Source organism: Cervus canadensis, chromosome 22 (assembly GCF_019320065.1).
Source record: "Cervus canadensis isolate Bull #8, Minnesota chromosome 22, ASM1932006v1, whole genome shotgun sequence".
Lineage (NCBI taxonomy): Eukaryota > Metazoa > Chordata > Mammalia > Artiodactyla > Cervidae > Cervus > Cervus canadensis.
The window spans coordinates 37,558,523-37,576,883 of record NC_057407.1 but is presented as its reverse complement, the minus strand read 5'-3'; the positions used below and the strand labels follow the sequence as shown (position 1 = coordinate 37,576,883).

The 18,361-nt window shown below is 42.3% G+C and overlaps 1 protein-coding gene across 2 annotated transcripts in view; it reads left to right on the top strand.

Annotated features, from left to right (window-relative positions):
• SUMF1 (sulfatase modifying factor 1) overlaps positions 1-18,361 on the top strand; it is an 86,102-nt gene that overhangs the window by 31,915 nt on the left and 35,826 nt on the right. Inside the window, exons 4-7 of one of the 2 annotated variants that reach the window (XM_043442695.1) lie at positions 3,533-3,615; positions 6,275-6,397; positions 7,114-7,228; positions 12,347-12,460. In XM_043442695.1, the coding sequence (XP_043298630.1) occupies positions 3,533-3,615; positions 6,275-6,397; positions 7,114-7,228; positions 12,347-12,460 (435 nt within the window). The remainder of the gene's footprint in view (positions 1-3,532; positions 3,616-6,274; positions 6,398-7,113; positions 7,229-12,346; positions 12,461-18,361) is intronic. The other variant, XM_043442696.1, reaches the window with a different exon arrangement.

Genomic DNA, 18,361 nt, shown 5'->3' with positions numbered 1-18,361 from the left:
TCAGCCATACATACACATGGCCCCTCCCTCTTGAAACTCCCTCCCACCTCCCACCCCATCCCACCCCGCTAGGTTGTCACAGAGCACCGGGTTTGAGCTCCCTTGGTCAGACAGCAAATTCCCACTGGCTATCTGTTTTACATACGGTAATGTGTGTGTTCCCATGCCACTCTCTCTACTCCTCCCACTCTCTCCTTCCCCCCACTGTGTCCACAGTCTGTTCTCTATGTCTGCCTCTGTATTGCTGCCCTGTAAATAGGTTGATAAGTACCATCCTTTTAGATTCCATATATATGTGTTAATATATGATGTTTGTTTTTCCCTTTCTGACTTACTTCACTCTGTATAATGGGCTCTAGGCTCATCCACCTCATTAGAAGTGACTCAAAATATGTTTTCTGGCTGAGTCGTAATTTGGTTCTCATAGTTGGGTGGGGAGTAGGATGCTATTGGCATCTAGCGGGGAGAGGTCTGGGATGCTGTGGGGCATCCTACAGTGTACAGAACAGCCCCCTCCATCAAGGAATTATGTGGCCCAGTAAGTCAGTAGTGCTGAGATGGTCTGTATTGGATGGGTTATTAAGAAATGTAAAAGATTTCGGGAAAGAATGACAGTAAGAGATCTGGAAAGCAGATATGGAAAATGAGAAAAGTGTGTGTATATGATGGGAAAGAAATTGAGTAGGAACTATAGCACTGATGTGTGTACCTGGACCCACCAATTTGAGTTTTACAGATATTTTTGGAAGAAGATAAAGTGAGTAGTTAACCATGTAAGATTAGTATTAATATGTACAATAAATAATTGAGAAACTCTCAATATACCAACTGTCTTAAGTCATACTCTCAGGATTCTGGGAGTTGAAGATTTCCTTTAGGAATGAGGTTCCTAAAAAGGGAACCTGGCAGACAGTAGGCGCACAATAAATATATGCGACCAGAGTGAGTTGAGGGGAAACAGAGAGAAAAAGGGAATGGACTCAGAGGCCACAGGGGCAGCTGCCCCAGGTCTACCCACACAAGCCAACTCTGTGGAATTTCCCAACTGAAGAAGGCTGGGAACCTTGGAGGACTTCTGCCATTAAGGCTTGTGTTTGGCTGTCTTTACTAACGCTGTGCATGTGTGTACCCTGGGATCCAGCCATTCCACTCCACAGCGTGCTCTCAGCAGGAATGCTTCTGCATATTTCCTGAGTCATGAGCTACCAAGAATGTTCACAGAAGTAGCACCATTCACAGTAGCTCAAACTGGAAACTGCCCAAATACCCATCAGCAGTAGAAGAGATAAGTAAATCCATTAAAAAAGTTGCTAATGATGGAATATTTCAAAACACAATAGGGTATAAGAAAAATAGGCATTCTAGTTTCCACCACCCAGATTTAACAAAGGCTAACATTTTGCCATATTTGCCTTTTAAAAATTCTTTTTTTTTTTTTTTTTCATTTGAGAAATAGAACCTTCTGGTGACCTTAGTGTTGGGAATGGGGTAGAATTGGGTGAGTGATCTCTGAAGATCTTGGAAATGTTAAGAGTGAGATGTCCTGAGCTTTCTCTGCACGTCTTCCCTTGACGTGGAATGAATTACCTGTCACTGGCACTTAAATGGGCTTCCCTGGTGGCAAATATCAAACAGTGTAGTCAGCGAGAACACCCCCCCCCACCCCCCGCCCTGATTAAAGATTCCACAGTGCTGCAGAAGAAAGAGGAGGAAGGCCTGCCTTTCACCTCTCCTGCTCTCTGAAAGAGAAAACACTCTGCAGTAATGTCCTCAGAGGACATAATGCCTCTTTCATTGAGATATAAAAGAATTTGGCTTTTCCCATCAAATTGTGATTGGAATACCGTGAATGTTTTGATTGTGCTGATGTGAGAAAAAGAACAAGAACGGAGTTTGGTGTTCTCGGTGATTGCTGTAATTGTTAGCCGGGCACACATCCCCCATCTCTTCCACTCAGCCCGGCTCGTCAGGACACAGAGGACTGAGAGCAGCATTGTCTTGGGGATACCTTGAGTCCATTCTGCTTTACAGCAGAAGAACCATTTGCAAACTTCTGTTCTTTACTTAGTATTAGCATCATTGATGATGGTAATTTTTTTGGGTAACTCTCTCCTTGATTGTCATGAGGTCCATGGTTGACTGCTTCCCTTTACTGAGTGCTTGCTAAGTGCTTGGCATAGTCCTAAGCCCTGGATGTATGTTTGGTTTCCTCGTAATAATCTCTGAGATAGGCATTGTTACTGTTTTCATCTTACAATTGAGAAAACAGATGTAGGGAGGTTCAGTAGGGAGGTTGCCAAGGGTTATTACCCTCTGCATGGCAGAGTCATAATTCAAATCTCATTTTGCCTGACTCCAAAATCGTTTTTAACCAATCTCTAAACAATCCCAGGTAGTGCAATGGTAAAGAATCTGCCTGCCCATGCAGGAGATGCAAGAGATGTGGGTTTGATCCCTGGGTTGGGAGGAGGAAATAGCAACCCATTCCAGTATTCTTGCCTGGAAAATTCCATGGACAGAGGAGCCTGGCGGGCTGCAGTCCATGGGATTGCAAAGAGTCAGACACACAAAGAGAAAGCACAAATGAATGAAAATGAACAAAACAAGGCCCACTTGATGTTGGTACATGGGTTGACAGAGCTGTAAAGCGGGAGTTAAGGTCCTGGGAACAGGACGTGAGCTGAGCACTTCCCAGTCCTTTTAGAGTCACCCTGCTCTGAGTCTGCGGTGGGAGCCTGGGAGGCTGCTCTCATTTCACAGATGAGGACTTCGGGGCCAGACAAGCAGTGGGCTTGCCCAGAGCCACACAGCTCATGTTGGGCTGGATATTCACCAGGATCTTTTGTGCACACACTCCAGCTCTGTATTCAGTCTCCTACCACCTTGGTTGACCTTCAGCCTGGCACCAAGTTGTAAGATTAATGTTGTTTCCTCATCTTTTACATCAGAGTGGTACCAGCTGTCCCAGTTGTTAGAGATTATAGAGCATTAGCTAGCAGTGTGTCTTTTTAAGATTCTTGGAAAGATACACCATTTAGATACATATTTGTTTAATCACTGCGGTGCTTTATGATGCGAGGTAATACCTTTTCTAAAAAACTTTTTATGTTGTATTGGGGTACAGCTGATTAATGTTGTAGTAGTTTAAAGTGAACAGTGAAGGGACTCAACCTTAGATGTACATGTATGCATTCTCCCCCAAAGCCCCCTGCCATCTAACCTGCCACATAACACTGCCTTTTTGTTTGTTTGTTCTGGGTGCACGTGTGGCTTGCTGGATCTTAATTCCCCAACTCGGGATTGAACCTGGAGCATAGTCCTCACTACTGGACCACCAGGGAATTCCCGAGATAATGCTTTTTTTTTGGGTTAGATTTAATTACATATACATATTTTTGATATTCTGGAAGAATGATTTGGTAATTTCATGGAAGTTGAAGACCTTAAGTGAGATTTTTTTTTTTTTTTTATTCTGCATGGACTAAATCTGTTTTTTTAGAGCTAACCTCAGCTTATCCTGTGTTGCTCTGAGGTTGCAGCTGCTCCGTGGTGGTTACCTGTGAAAGGTGCTAACTGGAGACATCCAGAAGGGCCCGACTCTACTGTCCTACACAGGTGAGACTGGTGGGTCTTAGCCTAGATGATACTTTCATTTCAAAATCAGTTCCTATGATGTTGAAGAGAAACTCAATGTCCATTGTCTATAAAAGAGTATGATGAACTCTAATCCGTTGGAAGGGGAATAGGATGACTAGAAAGAATCAATGTACAGACCCAAACATTGTGCCTACGTCATGGAACACTGTTAAAATTCTTTTCTTTTCTTTTTTTTGATGTGGACCATTTTTAAAGTCTTTATTGCATTTGTTACAATATTGCTTCTGTTTTATGTTGTGGTCTTTCTGCTGCCAGGCATGTGGATCTTGGCTCCCTGACCAGGGATTGAACCCACACCTCCTGTGTTGGAAGAAGTCTTAACCACTGGACCACCAGGGAAGTCTCTGGAAGGCTCATAATAAGTGGCCTCTTGTCATCCTCATTTGGCCTTTTAGAGGGTCCCCTCCTGTCATTCTTTCCCCTTTTGACAGTCCTATTACAAATCTCATGACGTGTAACCTTTACAGATTGTTCTTCCTCATGAGTAGGCCATCATGAGGACGGAGATTGCCTCACAGAGAAGTTGGTATCTTGCCAAGTGGCCACTGTAACAGCTAGGCCTTGGGTATAGAACTCATGTTCTCTGCGGTCCTGGACTGACATACTTTGAAGCCACCATCTGACTGAAAAACCACAGAGCTGCAAGTCGGTCAGCAAGTCTCCAGGGTGGCAAAGAAATAATTATCTCAAGCAAAAATAGAGTAACACTTTAAGCCCTGGAGGCAGAGAAAGGTTTAGGTCAGGACTCAGCGTCTCAACAGCCCAAGAAAACTGTTCTCCTAACCCAGTTTTTCAGATGGGATTCTCGAGTCTCCGTTTTCAACATTGTTCCTGCTTACTGCCCTCAGTGTGAGGGAGCCGGAAGTACAGGCAGTTCAGCTCTAGGGATACAGCTCCTTGATAAATGTCATTCTTTCAAACTCTTGAGTTGGTAGGCCCTGGGGTAGAAATAGACTCTGAGGTGGAAAGTTGTGGGATTCTCAGATACCTCCGGTAGATGACCTTCTTGCTGCTGCTGCTGCTAAGTCACTTGAGTCGTGTCCGACTCTGTGCGACCCCATAGATGTCAGCCCACCAGGCTCCCCCGTCCCTGGGATTCTCCAGGCAAGAACACTGGAGTGGGGTGCCATTGCCTTCTCCGTGATGACCTCTTAGCTCCCAATATATAGCTTCTTTCTGAAATATCATAGTAGAAGAAAAAGCTGAAGACAGAAGGAAGACCCAGAGTGAAATGTATTTTATCCACTGAGTCCTTTTGAAAAAAGTACATGTCTTTAAACATCAATGCTGAAAACAGTGACTGGCGTGTAAAGGTACTCAATAGACGCTTTGGAAAGAATAAGTGAAAGTCACGGTGTAATTACTATAGGGAATTCAAAGATGCTTAACAGGGACTTCCCTGGTGGTCCAATAGTTAAGAATCTGCCTGCCAGATTCTTAGAGTAACTCAGAGGGGATGTGGATTTGATCCCTGATCCCAGAACTAGGATCCCACATGCCACAGGGCAACTAGGGTCTCATGCCACAACTACTGAAGCCCGTGCACCCTTGAGACCGTGTTTCACAACAAGAGAAGCCACCACAATGAAAAGCCCATGCACCACCACAACAAGACAAAGCAACAGAGTCCTTGCACAGCAACAAAGACCCAGTGCAGCTAAAAAAAAAAAAAAAAAAGTTTAAGAAATGGGCCAGGAATGAAGAGTCCACTGGAGGAAGAGTGAGCAGGAACTAAAGTTATTGGTGCTGAATAAATATGTTTATCCCCTTATTCTCAAACTTCCCCCTAATCTTCCCTGCCCCGCTATACTGTTAGAAAAAATAGAGGCTTACTTGGAATATGCTGGAGTGAGGCAAATAGAGCAGACTCATCTACAGCAGAATGACACAAGAGTTTAAAGCCAAGTATCACAGATTGGATTCTTTGGAAACAGATGCTGAGATAGAGCTTGGTGTGCAGACTATTTATTAGGGATCCACACCTGTGGGAGGGACGGGGAGGAAGCAGGATTGGGCAGAGGGAGAAGCCCAGACTGCAGGGCAGGTCCAGGAAGTCCCAGCCAGTCCCTCGGGGGTGGGGTGGGGGGGCGTGCTCTGGGGCATAAATGACCCATAGGATTGAGCCCTGGGTGAACCCGCATGGCTGTGCCTTTATGCTCCTGCTGTGGTTGGTCGTTGGTGACTGTGAGGTGGCTCTTTGCAACTCTCCTGAAGGAGCTGAGCGTTGGAAGCTTCTGGTCATACCATGTCCAGCAGCTGCAAAATCGTTCTTTCCTCACAGAAGAAAGCATTGGTTGATGCACCTGGCTGGTGCAACTCCACACCGGCTGCACCAAGTTGAGATTCTCTGGGGTTTCAGGCCTGCCAGCAAACTGGAGTAATGGTTCGAGTCTGGTGCCAGGAGGGATCAGAACCTATTTGGGAGCCTGGGATGTCAGAAACCCTTGGTGGAGGCGGACAGAAGTGCGGTGGGGCTGGGTGGGGGGCGTTGACCTGGGGACCAGGCCCACCTCCGCGTCACGGATTGAGGTGAAGGCGGAGATGGGCGGTTGGTGGGAGCCGGTCCCTGTTTCCTGTTCCGGCTCCGCCCTCCTCACTCTGCGTCTCTGTTCCCCAGGCCCGACCATCCGGTTCTCCACGTCTCCTGGAATGATGCCGTCGCCTACTGCACATGGGCGGGAAAGCGTTTGCCCACGGAGGCCGAGTGGGAGTACAGCTGTCGAGGAGGCCTGCAAAATAGGTACTTGGAGGGTCTCCCCTTGCTTAATAGTATGTGGATCTTTTTTCTAAATCCACAGGGACTTACTCTGGACAGTTGATTTAAAACCACAACCACCAGGGCAGCTCTGTCCTACTGGGCTTTCCTCACCTTGGTGAAGTTCCGTAGAAAACACCCATGCGGAGGTGGGCGCCAGCCACGCAGCCACATCCCCGGGCCACGAGGTCCTCCTTCGAGCCTCTCTGGCAGGCTGCCTTCGCTTTTAGGGGTTTCTTATGTTAGGCGTCTCCTGAAACATCAGTATTTCTCTGCTTTCAGAGCCATTATACACAAAACTCACGATTGGGTCTCAGCTTCTAGGAAAGGCTCCTTAAAATAGTGAAGGCTTTATAAAAAAGTGCGGTGTGATGATGCCCCGTTATGCTTCCGTATATGACCAGAATGATGGCTGCTCTCCCAGCCTCCTGTAAGCCCCTCTGTTAGTGAGGTGATTTATATCAGGCCTGGTGAGTCCTCGGGAGAGACTGAGGTTGTTGTGAGCTTGACATGATCTGGTTGTGTGGAAGTTAAAAAAAAAAAAATTCCTGATTAAAAGCTTTATGTATTAAAAAAATAAAATAACTCGCTTGGAACAAGCGAGCAGTGCGCTCTCTCCCTTTCACTGCCTTCCTCTTCTTGACTTGGGTCCAGAAACCTGTGTATGTTTGACAGACTGATGCCGGTGTCTCTTCTGACAGACTTTTCCCCTGGGGCAACAAACTGCAGCCGAAAGGCCAACATTATGCCAACATCTGGCAGGGCGAGTTTCCTGTGACCAACACCGCGGAGGACGGCTTCCGAGGGACCGCGCCAGTGAGTAGCGAGGTTCAGAGGGCTGCAGCCCCAGCGCACGGAGAAACCGCTAGAAATGAGGGAGCATGTTGCTCAGTCTCTGCTCTACGTCTGGTACCCTTCCTGCCTTCATCCACTACCGCACGTGGCAAATGCTAATACTGAGACGATCTTTTTCATGACACGTTTTTCTTTCTGATTCTATAATGCTATAGAAACTTTGAGAAAAACCAGAAGAGTTGCAAAGGAGAAAATTGAAAGAACGTGGAATCTTACCACCCAAGATAGATAACCCCTATTAGCATTTTGGTGGAATTCCTCCCATTCATTTTCGGTATTAATGATACCAATAATTGCTAGGAGTTCATACTTGCAGTGTGCCAGGCATGATACTGAGGTATTTGCATGAATTATCTCAGTTAATGTTTCACTCTGTAAGGTAGGTACTGTTATCCCCATTTTTTCAGGTGAGCATTCTGAGGCACAGAGAGGTTAACTAACTTGCCCAGGGTTACACAACTGGAAAGCCACACATCTGGGATTTGGACCAGGTTGGTTTGTTTCTAAAGCCCATGCTCTTAACTACCATAGGTGCCAGTGTAAATGTTTCTCGTGTTTGTGTACCTATATATTTTTTACATATTGCTTTGGGATCATACCATTATATTTAAAATCCTACTCTTTTTTCCCTGTGTAATATCAGGAACATTTTGTCTGGCGTTAGCAGTTCTTCACAAATACATGTCTTTTAGCAGCTGGATAGCTTGTCATTTGAATTAACCCTAATTTATTTGCCTCTTATTTTTGCAAAGTTAGGTCTGTTTTTTTGCTAAATAACAACATCTTGTGCGGAAATTGGAGAAGGCAATGGCGACTCACTCCAGTACTCTTGCCTGGAAAATCCCATGGACAGAGGAGCCTGGTAGGCTACAGTCATGGGGTCACTAGGAATTGGAAACAACTGAGCGACTTCACTTTCACTTTTCACTTTCATGCACTGGAGAAGGAAATAGCAACCCACTCCGGTGTTCTTGCCTGGAGAATTCCAGGGACAGGGGAGCCTGGTGGGCTGCCGTCCATGGGGTCGCAGCACAGAGTCGGACACGACTGAAGCGACTTAGCATCAGCAGCAGCAGCAGCAGTGCATAAATATAAAATTTTATCTCTGATGATTTAAAAAATTTTTTTATTGAGGCATAGTTGATTTATAATGTTGTGTTAGTTTCTGCTATACAGTGAAGTGAATCAGCTACACAGATGCATTTATCTGCTCTGTTTTTAGATTCTTTTCCCATACAGATCAATTCTGTGTATTGAGTAGAGTTCCCTGTGCAATACAGTAGATCCTTAATAGTGTGGTGATTTTTTAAAAGGTAGATTCCTAGCAGTGAAATTAGTGCGTCAGACCAGAAAAACTTGGTAAGAGTTTCAGATACGTAATGAAACTGTTTTCTGGAATGCATGTAGCATGTTTCCCTCCATGAGTATTCCTTTCTCTCTGCTTTGTCAGCAGAACCATACACTAATGAAGCAATGATAAAAGCATTTTGTTTTTTCTTGACACATTGAGCAAAGATGTCTTGTGGTAGGGAAATAGCACCTTACTGGATTTGTTTTTACAGAGGATAATATTCTTTCAACAATCTTTCAAACAGTTGTCATTTTAAAAAATATTTGTGTTTTTAATATTTGTTCACACAAAAATAATTCTTCCAAAATTTGTTTATAAATGTAACACACATATGTTATTTGGAGCAGGACCAAATGATTCCAGAATTTCAACTGAAATAATAAACAAGTGAGAAAGACAGACAATTTTTGGAAGAGATGAGGGATGAGAAGACACTTGACTTTTCAGAACCTGAAACATACTTTGAGCCGTATAGTTAAAGCATTACAGTTGTTTTTGCAGGGGTGCAGAAGCAATGTAAAAAAAAATTGCATGAGAATATGTTGCCTTTAAATAGGCATAGGAACTCAACATGTGTGTGCTTTTAAAATTTCACATGTATGAGTTAGGTATATGATAAAAGCACCAACACAAACCAGTGGGAATTGGATGTATTTTTCAACAGAGGCAAAATTTATTTGCTACTCTACAGCAAAGTGAAGTTGGTTCTTTTCAGGTTTCCTTCTGGATAGCTTGTGCTCTCAGGGGCACATAGTTTTATTCAGTAAAATGAGTGATTAGAGACCTTGGGGTCTAAGAGATCTCAACCTTTTTCTCAAACTGTACATGGGTAAGAAGGCCAGTTGTTATCTCATGGGCCACTGTTGGTCAGCAGAACCTGTGCTGCAGGATGAACACAACAGGGAGCCTGATGAAGACGCTTGGGAGACCCCAGGAAAGGTGACACGTGATGCAGAAGAGGACACTCAGCCTTGAAGCACATATAGCATAGGCTTCTGATAGACCCAGGCAAATTACATAAGCACCTGTCAGTTATAAAAGACCATGAGAATCTGTATTGAACAGTTATGAATGTTTTACAGCACTTAATGGCTGCAGAATTTCATATCGCTCTTTAGACAGATGAACCTCCAAGGAAAAAGTCATTTATTCTCAAGTCAGTGCATCTTCTCAGAAAATAACAATTTCCATATGAAATAAGGATACTTTACAGATATTTAGAGTTGGAACATTTAACTGGGGATGTTCAGCAGATGTCTGCATTGGAGGATGTTCAACAGAACTTACCTGAAGAAGTTGCCATGGAAGTTCCTAAGATAAAATTAGAACATTTGCCAGGACCCGACATGAGAAATACTACCTGAAGAGAAGGAAAACCAACACATTGTAGAGAGGTCACGTCCACCTTTGTTTGGAATGAGACTTGACAAAAGATTTCTACCTTTAAAGCGGGACTATTTCTCTCAGGTCCTCCTTAGCTTCCTTGTGGCCACAGGCCTTGGTCCCTGGAGAGCAGGAATCGAACTTCCAGTGATGGGATGGACTACAGTGAAATAGTTCCCTCACCTGCTGTTTTATTTTATTAGTTTCACTCACTAGTTTTATTTTTTATTTTTTTTTAGTTTCACTCATTAGTTTTAAATTGAGTGAACTATTCTGACCGCAGTGAACCTGAAGAATTGGTTTTCTGTTTGATTGGACCTCTGTTGTAAGTTATCAGTATGTTTTGGCTTTCATACATATCTACTCATTCACCTGAAAATAAACATGTTGAAAGTATTTCTTCTGAGCTTTCTGGAAGGAAGTTTTGGTTGGTGTGACTAACTGAACAAAGAGCAGTTAAAATATTTATATTCTTGTGGTAATTTTGGGAGTGGTGACCTCCAGATTTTATCTCACTTAAACATCCAGTTGTTTACAGAAGGAAAACCCCTCAAACCTTTCAGTAGATGCTGTTATTGTTTTCTCATCTTAGGGTTTAACAGCACCACATAGGCTGACTTGCTTGCCCAGCATTTGTTGTGTGTTGTCATGTAAAGAGGACCTTAGACTGGCTGACCTCCATTAGTCTGCTCTCTAAGTCTGAGAAATGGTTCCTCCCTCCACTTCTCCACTTCGTTCATTCCATCTTTCAGTTGCTCTCATGCCCCCTTGCTCCTTTCCATCTTTTCGCTGAAACAAATTATTTTCTTCTTTTCCTTCCAACTATTTTTCTTATTCTTCTTCATTATCTCCAAATTCTTGAAAGAACAGTTTATGCCTCTGACCCCTTCTCCTTCACTGTCTCTCTGACCTTTAACCTCTGACCTTGATTCTCATAAGATGCTTCTACCTTTGTGGAGGAGGGTTCATCTTCAGCTCGAAATCTCTCCCTCTAGGGAGTTTCTGCATATCTTCTTTCATTCTCTTACCCTACTAATCCCACCCTGCCTTTCTAGATTGGATGTTTTTAATTTTTGGCATCATCATTCTTTCTCCCTCATTAAAACTCTTTCACGTCTGTGTCATCAAACCCTTTCTGCCTTCAGTCGACATGCATGGAATTACTGAATGAAGCAGTGAATAGGTACTGCTGTTTCCATAATGAATGCTGAGTTTGGAAGCAGAGTGGTAAAAATTTTCAGCTTTCCCCATCATCTGGATTAAGTTTTTTTCGGAGTAGCATCATAACTTTATTGAAGTGCCCTGGATTGCCCACATATCAGATGGTTCCAGATTTATGTGTAGATCTAAAACCTTCTGAAGTCAAGTAGGAAATTAATTTTATTCCTTTTAGTTCTACTTCATTAATTGAGAAAAAACATGAACTTACAAAAAGATTTTTTTTTTCAAAAAGATTTTTTAAAAAGAACCTCAATGATATCTTAATTTTTTTTCACTTAAAAAATAAAAGTTTCCCTCATGTATGAGCATTTCTCATAAAATATGTTAGGAAAAAGTTTTGAGTCCCTAAAATAGCAAAACTTGTTCTGTATGCATTTACTATTCAGTCAAAGGTTTTTCTCTGGTCCTCCTCCCCACCTTCCTCTACGCTTTAGTACCATGTCTGTGACATAATTATGTGGCAGACTGTCTGATCTACCTTTGAAATGTGATGTAATTGCTGGCTGAAGAGCCTGTGCAGCTTGCCTCATGCTTCCAGGTCCCAGGGATTGCAAACTTTCTTTGTTTTATAGATAGCGCTTGATAATGAATTCACAGTTTCTCTATAATAAGGAGTCCCATCAGTGTTTTGACAATAATGACTCAGGCTTAAAGATAAACTGGTGAGTTGGAGGGGCTGGTGGAGAGGACAGAATTGGCTTGAGGTCTCTCTGTGCCTGAAGATGTTGTGGCCAGCAGAGCTCAGCTGTGATGACAAGACTGATACTGGGTATAATGCCATTTCTCTCATGCTTCTGAAAGTCCCCAGATAATTTACCTGCCACTTCTCAATGAGATACGGATTTGACTTATGATCAATACTAGTCTCTCTATTAAGAATTATCTCATTGACTTTCTTACCATGTAACATAAACTGTTCTTAGGTTTCTGAACTCTCTTTGAGAACTCAAAGCTGAAAAGTATCTTCCTCTGTTTTTATATTGGTCAGATTGTATTTTCACTGTTGGAATGAAAATTCATATTCATACTTTGAAGTAAGAGGTCTTTGTGCATTTTTATACTAAAGAGGCTTTCTAGACAAGGTGAGTAGATTGACAACATTTCCCCCTTTTTTTAATTTTTAGGTTGACGCCTTTCCTCCCAATGGTTATGGCTTATACAATATAGTAGGGAACGCCTGGGAGTGGACTTCAGACTGGTGGACTGTTCACCATTCTGTTGAAGAAACGATTAACCCAGTGAGTATTAGTCTCAGAATACATATTATGAAAAGGTTACACCCATCTTTGGGCAGATTATGGTAGGAATTTCGTGTGTTTTGGCTATTTATGTACTATTGAAATTAATCTTGGAATTTCCCCAAGGAATATTAAGCACATCTTTTTTTTTTTTTCAACCTTAAGGCATTGTGAAGAAATGTTTGTGGACATTTTATATGCTGCTGGATCGTTACAGTGATAATGATTTGAGGAAATCTGCCTTTAACTGTAGAAATTATATTCAGCCTCATAAATGTGATCAAAGTGATGAGATGTATAAATAACTAGCAAAATTCATTAATGTTCATTAATAACTATTGAGATCTGGTAGGTGGTATTTATCATGTTGCTAATTGCCTGAGTTTTCATTGGCTGAAATTTTGATTGAAGAACATTGTTTGGAGAAAATGAGAAGGATGTTTTCTGGGTGAATGTTGAATCAGGAAGTTGAGTCATTTGATGATTATTTCCTGAACTCCACAGTATGTCAGTTCATAAACCTTGGGAATGTAGTAAAATTAAGTTAAATTTTACCGTCTCTGGCATGGGAGTACTATTAACTGCAGCTAGTGGGCTACTCTGCCTCTAAAGTCAAGCTCTCTCAGCATATATAATAATTTAGACACTATAAGAATTAGGTGTGCAGGTGGGAAGTACTTCCTTTAAAAAGAACATGTCTGAGTATTTCTTGTGTGAACAGATTGGGGGGGATGCCATTTAAAAATCCTATCTCTAGCAAACTAGACAGTCATAAATCAGATCCAGGAATATATATTTATACCCAAACTAGCTAGACTGGGAACTTAATATGCTTAATTTTAAACCTTAACCTCTTGAAAACTTACAAAAGGTAATGATAAAGACAATTAATTCTTTGATCTCTTCTCAGTGAAAGGTTAAACAGCTCAGAGTAGTTGAAGAAATTGTCAGACTCTGTGCCTCGGGCCTTTTTTTTTTTTCCCGTCAGAATTTGGGCATAAATTTGTGTGATATGCTTGATTTTTCTTCACAGAATAACACATGAATTGCTCATGAATAATCTATAGACAGAAATCTCCTTTCTTGGGGACAGATGAAAAAGCTGATTTCTTCAGAAATGGTCACTTCCTCCTTGTTTTCCTTGGCAGGGCTTGTGGAATTTGTGGTCAAAGGCAACCCATCTCTCCAACATGAGAATAAGGTTGTGAAATTTTCGGTGGGTTTGAGGTTGGGAGATGCCATTCTCTACTGGCACAGTGTGACTTGGCGTTTGCTGTCAGAAGCAGAAATAGAATTTTTTTCTCCCCTTAGATGAAAGCATCTGCATGTTTGGAAAGGGTGCACCAGGCTTCAAAATTCTGGCAAGTTGTGAATGTATTTCTGTGACCATCTGTTGTCGAGCTGAGTGCTTATTAGCTTTCAGTTTTATAATTGCTTGTGTTGCTTCTAAGGATTTACAGAAAAATCCTTATATTCTTGTTTTCAGGGTCCCAGGCTCTGATCTTGGATGTTGTCTTTGCTCTATGAATCGTTAGCCTTGTAGGTTTCTGTCACAAAGGCCTCATATGCTTCCTGGTTTGACTGGGATTAAATTCACCAGTTTGGAGGACTGATACCCAATTCCCTTGCAAACGCAGACTCTATCCTTCAGATCTTTACAACCAGCACCGCTGTCGTCTCTCATCTGTTTTACTGCATCAGTCTCCCCGTTGGGCTCCCTGGCTTCATTCTTTCTGCTCTGTTGCAGCTGGAATGATCTTTATAGAGAATACGTTTAACGCTTTCACTCCTCTGTTTAAAGAATAAATAAAGTACAGACTCTTGAACATGACTTCTGAAGGCTAAAATAATTTAGCCATTGCTGATCGCTCAATGACCACAGCTTTTTCTTCCTTTCAACATTTCATTTTGAAACATTACAAAAGTTCAGAAAATAGCATAACAGAGACCTATGTATCTGCCATTATGATACATATTTAACATATATTGACAGCTTACTGTATTTACTGTATTTCTTTTAACCAAAGAAAAATAACAAAAACTATTCTGTCAACACTTGATAATTGTCTGTATTTTTAATTTAAGCTGTTCTGGTCTGTGTATAGTGCTATCTCACTGTGGTTTTTTAGTCATTACATATATATACATATATTTTTATTTTATTGAAGTAGAATTGATTTATAATATATTAATTTCTGCTGTACAGCCTAGTGATTGAGTTTATGTATATATATACACACATACATTCTTTTTCATATATATGTATATATGCGTACTTTATTTTATTCATATACACACATTCTTTTTCATATGCTTTTCCATTATGGTTATCACAGGACAGTGAATACAGTTCCCTGTGCTATACTGTTGTTTATCCATTCTTTATGTATGAGTTTATATTTAGTCATCATATATTAAAGTCTGTATCTGATAACTCTCATAGCATGCCACGCTGTTGACCTGCTTCCGTTGTGTGTCATTCTTGGGTTTTGGTTACATCTTATTTTCTCACATGCTCCAGTATTTTTTATTGAGTGCCAGACATTGTGTGAGATAAGTTGTAGAGATTATTTGAGATCTGGAGAGTGGACTCTTTCTCTGGAGCAGGCTTATCTTTGCTTCTGGAAACTTACATATCATCTTAGGTATTCTAGCCAGTAATTGAGGTGATTTGAAGCTCAGCTTCAGTCCCTGTGAGGGCTAGATGTGTACAGCTCTTCAGGGTGCCAGCCAGCAGGCTAGGGGGTTTCCACAACTCTTCTTCCTTGGAGGGCCCTGTGCAAGTTGCTCAGTTGTGTCCGATTCTTTGCGACCCCATGGACTGTATAGTCCATGGAATTCTCCAAGCCAGAATACTGGAGTGGGTAGCCTTTCCCTTCTCCAGGGCATCTTCCCAATCTAGGGATCAAACCCAGGTCTCCCGCATTGCAGTCAGATTCTTTACCAGCTGAGCCACCATGGACGCCCTAAGCTCCAATTGTTTCATTGGTCCATGAGTCTATACAAAGTTCTGTTCAGCTTCTCAGTATTATACTTGCTGCAGCTGGAAACAGCTGACCTCTGGGGAAAGAAGCTCACCTCTCTGGGCTTGTTTTCAGTCTGGGATTTGAGCTCAGCAGTTCCTCACAGCTCTTGATAGTTCTCAGCTGAGCGGGTTTAAACTCCTATTTCTCTTCGAGGTCTTAATTTATCTGCCTTTCTTCCCTAAGGGCTGTGTGTCTCCAGTGCCTAGCAAAGAACCTGGTCCTGTAATAAAGCCAGTTCCAGATACCTAGAATCAAAGAGAGTTTGATCACTGTTCATACTGGAGGTGTTTCAAAAGCAAAAGCTAGGTAAAACTTACATTTTCAGGGTAAATTTTGAACCAAAGTAAACATTTCAACCCAGGAACGGACCCCTTCAGTGTCATGTGTATATTTTAGCTCCAAGACTAACTCATAATGACAAATACTTTTCAAGCTTCTTTGGAGAACTTGGGAACAGCCAGTGCTCTGTAGGCAGAGGCTATTCAGGGAATACCTTTTTCTTGTTCAGTGACTTCCAGGGAGCAAAAGTTAATCATTAGTGTTTATTTTATTGGCTAGTAACACCTTGTATGCTTTGTACACAAAATCCTAGGAGAGGCGGAGGTATTTGGCCATATGGAGTGAGGGTCAGTTTGGTCTTGCCTGGTCGAAGGTTCTGGGGAGTGTGCATGCATGCTTGTGTGTAATTTTCGAAACTGCTTAGAATGACGTCTTGTCTTTCTACACAGGTGCAATCCAGAGTGTGGCTGCTGATGCTACTGTTTTTTTTAACCCAATTAAGAAGTAATTTGTATGTGTGTGTGTGTGTTTTCCTTTGCAGTTACCTTACCTAGAAACCCATATTCATCTCTGGAAGTGTGTGGTGGGACTTGTATCCTTAGTCACTCAGTCATGTCTGACTCTTTGTGACCCCATGGACTGTAGCCCTCCAGACGCCTCTGTCCATGGGATTTCCCAGGCAAGAATAGTGGAATGGGTTGCCATTTTCTCCTCCAGGGGATCTTCCTGACCCAGAGGTCGAACTCACACATCTCGCATTGGCAAGCAGGTTCTTTCCCACTGAGCCACATGGGAATCCCCCAGAAATGTGTGGTACTTTCAGTCAAAGACTATATAGAACTTATCTAGCATCCTAACTTCCCACACCTACATCCTTACTTCACTACCCTAGTACCATATCCAGGGTGCCATGGTACCCTGGTTCATGGGTGATATAAAAGGATAGAGTAATATGTAATATCTTTGCCACTCTCACTTAAGGTACACAGTTTCATTGGGGCAGCTTTTTTTTTTTTTTTTTGTCCTAAGGGAAAGAAATACAGCCTTAGAATTAGTCAAAGTAACGTGGATTTTAGCTCTGCCACTTGATATTAAAGAATCTCTCAAAAAAAATTAAAAAAAAAAATAGAGGAATCTCTCTAAGTTTAGGACATACCCCAAGTTTCCTTATATACAAATTGGGACTAATTATACCTATCTCTGGAGAAGGCAATGGCACCCCACTGCAGTACTCTTGCCTGGAAAATCCCATGGACGGAGGAGCCTGGTGGGCTGCAGTCCATGGGGTCGCTAAGAGTCGGACACGACAGAGTGACTTCACTTTCACTTTTCCCTTTCACGCATTGGAGAAGGAAATGGCAACCCACTCCAGTGTTCTTGCCTGGAGAATCCCAGGGACTGGGGAGCCTGGTGGGCTGCTGTCTATGGGGTCGTACAGAGTCGGACATGACTGAAGCAACTTAGCAGCAGCAGCATACCTATTTCATGAAATTGTTGGCAAATTAGATCTGATAATGTTGCATGTGAAAATATAATGTTAGACCCCAGAAGTACTATTGTGCTAGTGATTTACTTTTTTTTTTTTCTTAATTATTTTTTGCTACGTAATTGGAAGATGATATGCTTCTTTTTGGGCTTCCTAGGTAGCTCAGTGGTAAAGAATCTAGCTGCCAGTGCAAAAGACGTGGGTTTGATCTCTGGGTTGGGCCCATCCCCTAGAGAAGTAAATGGCAACCCACTCCAGTATTCTTGTCTGGAAGGTCCCATCAACAGAGAAGCCTGGTGGGCTAAAGTCCATGGGGTTGCAAAAGAGTTGAACATGACTGAACAACTGCACACACACAAATACATGCTTCTATTCAGCAGAATTAATAAGAAATGTTGGCCTTTGGAAGCAGAGGAGGAGAAAATGATGTTTATAAATAATGAATGCCTAATATTCTTCATATCCTTACCTTTTGTTAACTTATCACGTAGTCATCCTTACAATGAAAATCTCTCTTTGTGGCTCATTAGAGTCCAATGGGAATAAAGTTTCCCAAAAAGTATTCCTCCTCTGAATGAATCCCTGATGCTAGTCAGACGCTATTAGCCAGAGATTCTGTTTGTTCTGTTTTTGTCAATGTGGAGTTTGACTCTTCAGTTCGATCATATAACTCTAGACATTTTGGGAAATGTGTTCTGTTTTGCACGGCTGCGGGGTTGTGGTGTGGGATTGACCAGGGAAAACATAAGCCCTCTTTTTGTGCTGGCTGTGGTTTGGAGTCTGCACTCTGCTTGTTTTGAAGAACACACCTCTGACCCTTGCCTGTCGCACAGGGCACGTGCCAACCTCTGACCTGAGGTCAAAGTGGACCATATATTGGCAGATGCCTCATGGTCAGTCCTGTTTTTGCCATTGGGTGGTTGGACTTGGGACTTGGACTGCATTTGTCCATCCTCTAAATTCTGCCTTTATTTGTTCCTCATCCCCGTAATGCCTCTGGCCACACACCACTATATGAATCAATGAATTTTGTGCATCAGAAATGTTAGACTCCTGCTTAGCCTGTTTCCCAGACCTCCTCTGCTTTTGGCATGAGACTGGCCTTGTCTC